The sequence below is a fragment of the Pundamilia nyererei genome, unplaced genomic scaffold (assembly GCF_000239375.1).
Source record: "Pundamilia nyererei isolate P.nyererei 1_Seehausen unplaced genomic scaffold, PunNye1.0 scaffold00127, whole genome shotgun sequence".
NCBI classification, from domain to species: domain Eukaryota; kingdom Metazoa; phylum Chordata; class Actinopteri; order Cichliformes; family Cichlidae; genus Pundamilia; species Pundamilia nyererei.
Genome location: NW_005187528.1, coordinates 1,395,235 through 1,405,156, shown reverse-complemented (window position 1 = coordinate 1,405,156; position 9,922 = coordinate 1,395,235). Strand labels below are relative to the sequence as shown.

The 9,922-nt window shown below is 37.9% G+C and overlaps 2 protein-coding genes across 4 annotated transcripts in view; one reads left to right on the top strand and one right to left on the bottom strand.

Moving 5' to 3' along the window:
* The window catches only part of lrrc8ab (leucine rich repeat containing 8 VRAC subunit Ab), a 10,983-nt gene extending 9,064 nt beyond the window's left edge, over nucleotides 1-1,919 (bottom strand). Inside the window, exons 1-2 of one of the 3 annotated variants that reach the window (XM_005743085.1) lie at nucleotides 1,857-1,919; nucleotides 1,133-1,251 (exon numbers count right to left, since the gene is read on the bottom strand). The gene's annotated coding sequence lies outside the window, so the exon portion shown is untranslated. Of the gene's footprint in view, nucleotides 1-792; nucleotides 815-1,132; nucleotides 1,252-1,802 lie in introns of those variants that run through there. The other 2 variants (XM_005743084.2, XM_005743086.1) reach the window with 2 other exon arrangements.
* Nucleotides 1,920-1,972: 53 nt separating this feature from the next.
* Nucleotides 1,973-8,932, top strand: hscb (HscB mitochondrial iron-sulfur cluster cochaperone). The gene is made up of 6 exons (XM_005743083.1): nucleotides 1,973-2,431; nucleotides 2,527-2,623; nucleotides 6,861-6,950; nucleotides 7,100-7,244; nucleotides 8,493-8,540; nucleotides 8,693-8,932. Exons 1-6 carry the CDS (start codon nucleotides 2,064-2,066, stop codon nucleotides 8,785-8,787), a joined length of 843 nt encoding a protein of 280 aa, XP_005743140.1. The 5' UTR covers nucleotides 1,973-2,063; the 3' UTR covers nucleotides 8,788-8,932.
* Nucleotides 8,933-9,922: the final 990 nt, after the last annotated feature.

Below are 9,922 nucleotides of genomic sequence, written 5' to 3'. Positions count from 1 at the left end.
ATTTTAGATCACACAAAGTGAAGTCAGCTGATTAACACAAAATCAATTCATCATCCAAATATAACTGACAAACTTATGAAACACAAGTAATGACATACCAGACATGATTACTCAGACATGTATGTCTGAGTAAATACATGTATGTATGTATGTATGTATGTATGTATGTATGTATGTATGTATTTGCAATTAGAAGAAAAATGCATTGCAGGAATTTTTTGTCCCAATACTAGGATATATCACCTTCCTTATGATGAATGTTTAAGAAAAGTGAAGAACAGACACAAACATACAGAGACTCTTTCCTTTAGTAGGTAGGTAATGCATTATCTGGGGGATATTGCTGGACCAGCCAAAGTCATGCACTGCCTTAAAAAATCCAAAATAAAAAAAAAGGCACATAATACATAGCTTATATAAAATGATAGGTTAACAATGTCCTATTAGGTATGAAAATGTGTTTTACTTACAGATTCTAATTGTAAAGCACAAGTCCTCCATACATAAACAGCCAAGAGCAATCCACAACTAATCTCCCTTTCCTCTGCTGTACATCAGAGCCAGATAAAGCCCTCTAAATTGCCACACCCAGCATGAAAGCTCGAGAAGTCACTCTTCTTAAGAAGATGTTCCGTTTTGGCTTGTTTAACCCAAACAACATGACCGCCAGAGGAGCCACCTTGCTCCCCTGCTCTCTATTCTTAGTGGTTTCCGTTAAATAATACCCAGAGTATTGTCTGTGGGGGCCTTGAGAAGTACCTCCCTCGACCTTCAGGAAGAGATCCTGTTTACCTTATAGAAGCTGCTGTCTCCAACAAGTGTCTCTCTGGAATACTCTACCGTCAGCTTTTGCAACCTCCCAAAAACACACACACACACACACACACACACACACACACACACACACACGAATCAAGACCTGGCATTCATCACAGAGCTTGTACTTTGGTAGGAAACTGTAATGACAAACAGTCGAGACGCCTAGTCTGATTCTTGGCCAAATAAGCATATTTAGACTGGCCAGTGTTCAGAGAATTTTTTTTTCGACACACAGCTAGCAGCTGTTGTATTGCGACCGCCTGTATGGATGGATGATGAAGCAGCAAAAAGTACTCTTAGTCAATAAACTCACAAGTTTGGAAGTGTTATCTGTGCTCCAGTGCCTGATGATGTCCCTGGCGGACTAGCCACTCACTGAGTATCCAGAACTCTTCATGAAGCATTGCCTGTTTTATCAGAACGCAGTTGAATCTGAAAGAGAAAAAAACAACAACCCACTTGGTATGAAAATGCAGTCTTCTAGACTTTCTGAAAAAGGCAATTAAAGTTACGCAAGCGTGCATTAAGTGATGTTTTAAGCTGATGCTTCTTAAACGAGTGATTATTTATTATTATAATAATAATAAATAAGCTAGTTTGAATTTGTTTTTGTCACCGCTCATAACCATAACATGGGATGCCTTTGTCATCTAGCTAGCTGAGCAAGCTACTCAACATAAAGTTAAACCCGAGTGCTTTTTTTCTTTACATGTGCCCTTAAATAACATGAAAGGCTGTTTTTAAGGGCGTGAACTAGAATCTGACAACAACCAGCTTATTTGTCAATACCGACCACGAATAAAGGCATTTTGTTGTTAAGACATGTTCGCAAACTAAGCTATACTGTTCAGCTAGTGAGCTAAGCTAGCTACATGCAGACCAGGGGTTCTTGTTATCGTTACATCCTCGGCAAAAGCCGCACCTAAAACGACACTAGTACACTACTTACAAACACTGAAAATTTTGTGAGGTGCTCAGCTTACTTCAATTGGTGTGCTGTGTCCAAAACTAAGGATACTTTATCAATAGTTCCTTACAAATTGCGTTTGCTGTTGCCAGCTAGCTGTTGGTTTTCCATCGAGAACTCGAAACCCACCGAGCGGCGGCAGTGTGGCAGCATTACAAAACGTAGAAGAAGAACGCTCTTCTTTCTTTGTTTTTCCGGGAAGAGATGTGTTTTGGCAGCGAACATTTCGTGTATTTATTGAGTGCACGACAGCGAGTAGTGCATTTTAATTCCAGAAATGTTGTCTGTCAACTCTTTGAGGATTGTTGGCTCATCCCGGGCTGTACTGCACTCAAGCTGGCTAACCACCAACCGAGTGCTTGTTTCTAAAGCTGTTACATGTACAGCTTACTGTATGTCTACCAGCCTCCACAGGAAGGGCACATGGCACAGCAACATGAACTTCAGAGCACTCAGAAAGGGGAGAGAGCTGTTTTACTTCACTAATCAATCCGCTTCACCCAGGAATTGCTGCACAAGTCAAATTAAATTGAACTGTTGGAATTGTAAGCATCTTCTTGACAAAAGACCTGCATTTTTCTGCGTGTCATGCAAAGCAGTGCAGCCCCCAGTAGAAGGGACATCCTACTTCAAGATCATGGATTGGTGAGTTTCTTGTTTACCTTAACATATGCCACCATCTTAAAAAGTTTTCCAAATGAATCCAGTCCATTCATTTTATCACGTGTTACCTTTTTCAGTGACTACACATTCACACTGGACACACAAAAGCTGCAGAAAACATACTTGCAGCTCCAGCGGTCTCTTCATCCAGACAACTTCAGCCAGAAATCTGTGGTAGGCAGGGGCAATGTAAGGGGAAAAGAGATCTGCTGAGTGAGATGGTCTGTGAGTCAGAGAACACTTTCCTTTCTATTAGTCGCCCTGTGACACAGGAAATTGGGTCTGACCCCTTCTCCCCATTTGTCCACTTGTGTGTGCATTTTTGTTTTGTCATGATAATTCATTGTGATTTGGCCATGGGAGTAACTCTGGGCAAAGTAAGAAAGATGGGCTTGTTAAAAGACACTGACAAATGTAGGGCCTGGTTAGGGAACTTGGTCTGTTTTAAGCTACCAAGCAAGCTCAATTCATAGGAAGAAAATTTAAGGAATTGTAGATGTGTAGACGAACAAGCATTTGTTTCTCAGGGAAAAGAAAAAAGGGGTATAAAATTGGGGAAAATGGACAAATCTAGTAATATAAACAGCTTTACATGTTGAATTGCATCAGTGTAGCTGAAGGGATTCTTGGCTGCTTATTTCAGCTATGAAAACCAGGAGGCAGCTCCAGTAAGCCAACATGACTTTATGTTATTTATGCTGATAATTAAACTAGTGCTTTTCCTGCTGTGAAATGTAAAAGTGCCTACTAGGACCTGCGTTCCAAAACATTTTATATTATAACTGCAAAATCCAAAATGAGAAAAACAGAGGTATATTAAATATATTAAATATTTATACAGGTTAAGAAAGCAAAAGTTAACTTTGGTTTAGAAAGTTTTCATTCAATTACTCATCTTGCCTTATGAATGGACACTTTGTAACTCCTACCAGGATAAAAGGTTTCATCACAAGCTGCTAAATTGTGACTCAGGAGTCTATTTGGATAGATTAGGGAAAGTAAGTAGCTGAGATTGTTCCCCTGAAAATAATAGAGTGAAAATAGGGGGTAAGATGTTGTGACTGTTAAGATGTTTTATATGCGGATTATTTTCTTTATTAGTCAAATAAATTTGGACGGTTTGGCTTAATAAGATCACTGAAACAATTACTTCATTGTCAAGACAGTCCTGATTGTGTTTGTGTATATTGACCCATTATGTAAACTCTAATTACACTAAGGAAGGTCCATGTCACCGTCTTTTTAATTTGGCCTCTGTACACCACCAAGGTAGATTTAAGATGTTTAAAACTGTCAAAATTACACTGAAATGCAAACTTTTAACTTTGATTCAATGGGTTTAATACAAAGTATTGCATTACCTGCTTTGGCATTTTCAGATCCTCCTAATTGGACAGTTGATTGACAATCACAGTCGTGGTGAGGCTGAGGTTGATTCCTTGTGTATTTTATGAAACTTTATGTAGATATAATATCTGACATTCATTCAAAGTTTTGAACTAATATCTAGTGGATTTTCACTGAAGTTCTTAATATGATGTCAGATTGCTGTGAGTAAATAGGGTCACCATAATACTGAAAAAAGAAAAGGAAAAATTAGGAAAGCACTGGCCAGCTGAATAACACCAAAAGCCTTGATGGACCATTATAAGGCAACTCTAGTAGATGGTTTACAACAAGACAACACCAACAAAACACTGGTTACACTCAAGAACAAGGAAGTCATAATAGGAAGAGAGATGGCTCATCATCTGCCAAACATGGTAGATGCAGTGTTATGGGAGGGACATAATATGCCCCACAAGTGTTTACTGATCAAGCGACCGCTACCAGAAGTAGCAGGATCTATTCTCAAGTGCAGTTTCTTCTCACGTTCATCCAAATACAGCAAATCAGACAGCACATAACAGATAAGCATACTGCAAATGCAACCCAAGAACTTCTCAAGGCAAAAGAATGGGATAATCTTCAATGGCCAAGTGAGTCACCTGATCTCAACATAGAGGAGCATGCTTTTCAGTAAATGAAGATAAAACGGAAAGGAGAGACATACAAACAAGCAGGAAGTGAGTAGTTAAGACTAGCAGAGGGTCTCAATGGGAGAAACAGCATTTGGTGATGTCCATGTTTTCTGGACTTCAGGCAGTCATCAGAAGAGAATTTTTGTCCACGTATTAAAAATCATTCTCATATTTAAAGTTATATCATCAGTTTTCCAAATTTCTTTGTGCCTTTGTTTAATCTAAAATCCACTGCAGTGGTGTACAGTAGCACGGCAGTATTTTTGTTTTGTTTGTTTTTTCCCCCCACAGCTACAAATAGGATGATATTGTCTATTGCTCTGGAAGAGTTTTGACAAGTTGAAGAAAAATGACACAATTTTGCTGTGATGTCATCAGGGGTATTTCAGCTTGTGCTGAGAGATGGCAAATTTAGAGTTTGAAAGATAAAGATATGTACCAAGGGGAGAGGATATCTTGGAAAAACCTATCACTTGCATTATTTTGCATTATGTCACTCTGTGACATACTTTTTTTTTTCTTTGTTCATCAAAAATTAATAAGGAGCAGTATGTAGGACTAAGGCTGGGATTCTGTTCCCTTTAGACGAGCACACAGAATGCAGCTAACTTTAAGGTTATATAATTATATAGCTTTGGTTGCTCATTTGTTTACATTTTTTGCTTTAAAATCCAATTAGTTTTCATTTAGTTTCTAGATTTTTGTTTTCTAAATTTCAGAATATTTAGTTGTAATTAAGTAATTAAGTAATTAAGTTGCATATATTTAAAGGATATTTAACAGGTAGCAAATGTCTGATGTAATTAAGTTATGTAAATATCCCAGACTCAGCAAATATACAAACCAGTGCCTTCTCATGCTTGATGTTTTGACAAACTCAGCCAAATTGAGTCTGACAATGACAAATGTACAGGTAAAATCGCATAGTGGCTGGGCAGAGAAGTTCCACAGGCAAAATAAATGGTAGGTTATGTAACTGCAGAAGGTAGAACACCCATATTAGTGTCATCGAGCACAGAGGGTGTAGTTTGCAACAATATGACTACCCCTCACCTTACTGTTTGTTTGTTTTTTTATGGGGGGGGGGGGTTGCATCATATTTTTAGCTGAGCATACACCAGTGTGCAAACACTAATTTAATACTGAATGTTCTTTTCTTACAATAAATCCTGTACAATGGACATTTAAGAGTTCCATAACTTTGTGAGGTAAATACTAAACCACTAGAGATCTTTTTTCCATGAAATAGACAATAAAAGGAAAGAAGTTTAATTTAGGAAAGAAGTCTGATGTTTTCTTAATCTTTGCATTTGTAAATTGTCACTTCCTTTAGTTCAAAAAAGAATTTTGTGTCAGGTTTGAGGTTCCTGCCAAATCTTATTGAGCCCACAGCTCATTTACGGTGAGACTGTAAGGGTGATCACTTGCCTAACAATTTCACATAAAGAAATAAGGCTTGTCCCAGTGCATCAGTTTTAATGTGTTAGATGTTATTTTACAATGTGGTAAATAGTGTTAAAACTCCCCATTTTCCATTTCCCCCCCTTGTAGATCATTAAGAAAAATGCATGGCAGTTTACGAGAATAAGCATTATAAATGCAAGATGGAGAGGAGATGTATTGCTTTGGGTGTAATTTATTCTGTACACTCAGGTGGAAAAGCGAAAGGCAGAATGTTGTCATGATATGATATGAAAGCTAAACTCATATTCAGCAGAATGTGAGAGGGGAGAGGTAGCCTAAATTGTTTCTTTATACACAACCTGTCCAATATTGTACTGAATCTGTTTTATTTATCACCACCTCTGGCCATTTCTTTCTTAATTAGACATCTTCCACCCTCAGGGGTTTGCATCATATATAGAAAAGTCATTACTTATATGAGGCAGCCACCTACTGCATTGGTTGTTATTAGAGAAACAGCCTCACACGATGGGCCCATGGGTCAGAGCTTCCGACTATTGATTTTCACCAGAGCCGACAGACCTGATAGCTGCAAAATGTTCTCAGATCTGCCAACCATTTCGGAGCTCTCACCCCCGCTCCCACCCAAACCTCACATCTTGTTTCCGCACATTTGTCATGTCAAACTCACACCTGCATCTCCTGAAGGGTCCCAAACTGCTTGACTGCAAGAGTCGATGCATGTCATACAGATAATTATCAGTATCATAAAGGTTTTTGACAATGCTATAGATTGCGATTGCAAAGTGTAAAATCACTCACATTTTCTGTGAATATTGTAAAGGTTCATTCTTTCAAATCCATAGCAATACAAATAAAAACAAAACATTATAATACAGCCTTGCTTTTCCTTTTTAATAAATGATTTTGGATTGAACTTGCTATGCTTAGAAATAATCCTAACACAACACATCCCTCTTTTGCAGAAAGAACAGGAGTATTCAGAAAGCCAGTCTGCTCTCGTTAACAAAGCATACGGCACTCTGCTTAAGCCTTTGAGTCGTGGTCTTTATATGGTGAGTTTCAAATCTCTGATTTAACTTGTAGCAAAATTCGTAATTACAAGGTCTGTCTGTGTGATCACGTTCGTCACCATTTGGCAGTCAAGACTGGTGTCTTACATCTAAAGGAGCAACCTTTGACAGATTCCCATCATATGTTTCAGCTGGAACTAGAGGGAATGAATATAGAAGAGGGCACAGACTCTGGAGCTGATTCAAATTTTCTAATGAAGCTGATGGAGATTAATGAGGCCCTCGATGAAGCACAGGCTCCAGAAGAGGCCATTATGATTGGCCGAGATATAAAAGGTAAACAAGTTGTTATTTTAACTTTACTTAAGTAGATTTCTAGCAAGTCGTTTGCCTAATGTAGCAAAAGTGGATGTGTAATGTACATTTTTCTGCATGTCAGATGTATCTACTTCAGTCTAAATCGTCAGTTATTAAAGTGTGAGATGAGAATCACTTAATGGCTGAACTGCACACATGCTTGATTTTAAGGGTCAAGGTTGCAATCCCTTAGATTTCAGCTCTGGTCTATCTGGAAACACCTGTGGTTACCATAGTAACCTCAAGTGCAGTGTAGCACTACATCTAACACTCCTCAAGGAGCTACTCTTGTCAGAAATACAACAGAGAAGCAAGGGATTTACCCATTTTCACAGCAACCAAACAGACCAGCACTGGTGGAGTGCATATGTAGGCAGATTGAATCCAAGGTGAGAATGACATGAACAATGAAATATAGTAAATGAAAAGGTCATTAAACACTGAATACACAGTAATTACTCAGAATCATTAATGCAGAATAAATACTAAAAATGAACAGAACAGGATAAAAAAAAAAAAAACTGGATTATGGAAGAATGTACTCGTGTCCCAGGAAATGCAGTGTGAGCAGCTTTGAATTTCTCATTGTGATTCAAAACTGCTCACGCTGAAGGTGTCACGAGAAAAACATTTTTAAATGTCAATTGTAGTGCAAAACGCTCAGCATAATGTATGTCTGTTTGCTACTGCAAGGGGCTTTATACATGGCAGACAGCAGTCTCCACACGCCGCTATCTATTAGTCCTTAAAGACAATGTCCCTATACAATTGTTTTGGATTTTTCAAACAGAGCCAGTTGCTGGTTGATGGAGCAGATACAATTGTGTGCCTTCAGATTCAATTCAGTATAGCTCACATCATGCCGCATGTGGCAGAACTTGCAGATTTTGATGAGTTTTTATTGAGCTTAAGGATGATTAAAATTTAACCTTGTCTCTGAAGAGGACAAATCATAGGATATTAGGAAATGTGCTTGTCCAATGGGAACAGTTTCACTGACTACAGTAGTTTTTAATTTGCCCCCAATTTTACATAACAAATGACCCATTACATTACAGAAACAGTCATAATTGCCTCCCAGTAAAGTCAGTACGTGACAGACTTGCCTATGTGTATAGAATCTGTACAGTTTCTAAGTAGATCTCTTCACTGTGAATAAACAGCACCACGTGTGGGGTATGTTGTAAACACGTGCAGATATAGAACTTGCCTTTTCCTTACCTGCAGGAAAACTGGCAGACTTGACAGCGCATATAGATGCTGCTCTTCGTAAAGGTAATAATATTCAGATGCTGCTTTGAAACAGTGTCTATTCCTCCCACTCATTCTTCTTTGTGTGTTTTGTAATCTAGTTGAAGCTTCCCTTTAAGTCACTGAGTGAGTCATTGATTAAACCTCCTTTTTCACCCTCTTTCTTTCTTTTTCAGGAGAGCTACAGGCCGCAAAAGCAATACTTGTCCAAATGAAATACTATGCAAACATTGAAGAGAAAGTAAAGGAAAAACTTTCAGAATTCCTGTAGTTTTCTCACTATTTAAACCACTTTATAAAACATTTTTGACACTTTAAAATGTTCTGTATAGAATTGCACAATCTATTGTACATTTATCTTGGGAGCATGTAATGGTATTTTTAAAGCTGAATAATAAAACTTTACTTGTAATGCATTATCAAGAGTTTCATTAATGGTAATAATTGCTTTTTTTCCCAATGAAAAACTATAGATATATATCTGTAATTGGATGAGTACAATATCTCCCTTGAATTCCACTAATTTCACATGGCTAATCGTATCAACTTGTACCTAATGTGTCATTAAATATGACAGAGATCTATAATTGGCTCTGATTAAAATGCTGCTCTGAGTGTTTATATGATTATCCTGCCTATCAGTTCAGCTTTTTGTCATGTGGGGCTCACACATAGATGAATGATCCCCACACAGTTCCTCGGAGTACCTTTAGGTGGAGACATAACACCTTAACAATCATAAAGAAAACCAATACTTGGTGTACAAGCCAGATATAAGACCAGAAGGAAGCCCTTAATTGAGGCGGACAACCTTATGAATTATTAATGGTTGTTTCATATGTCGCTTTAATGCTATGATAATCAGGATGACCCCCACTGAATGACGATTATTTGATGAACCTAAGATTCCTGCTCTGTCATTTATAGCTCATAAAATGAATGTAAATAGCCCCTGCACACCTGTGCCAGCAGCGTACTGGTGCATGCATCAGAATGCAAATTCATGCACCTTCACATACACATGCTTTCATTTTTCTTTTTTTTTTTTTTAATGTAATAGAGAAAAATCCTCATAATTTTGTAATTACAAATTGGAGTTCAAATCACATGTAGAAAGATACTGATAGTGGTGTAACTACTCTGACATATGTGGTGAGGCACTTCATCTGAGAGAGCCATTAGCTCACATATCCTGTAAAAAATATCATTTGTATATACTAGGATCACACACTAAACTGTATGTGTATGAATAGTTTTACTCTTTTTTTCTGTGTGTGACAGTCCTCCGGAACATCCTACTGTAACACATCCTGACTGGTGGTTTATCAAGTCTGGAACAACAGTGTCATACGTCTGAGGCTGTTTGGGTTTTTTTAAACTATGGCGAAGCAGTTTCCTTAATGCAC

Bases quoted from the DNA above. Each gene is read 5' to 3' on its own strand.
- hscb (XM_005743083.1), top strand. From the start codon at position 2,064: ATGTTGTCTGTCAACTCTTTGAGGATTGTTGGCTCATCCCGGGCTGTA. The intron at 2,432-2,526 runs GTGAGTTTCTTG...TACCTTTTTCAG, and splicing joins TACTTCAAGATCATGGATTG to TGACTACACATTCACACTGG. The intron at 6,951-7,099 runs GTGAGTTTCAAA...CATATGTTTCAG, and splicing joins TGAGTCGTGGTCTTTATATG to CTGGAACTAGAGGGAATGAA.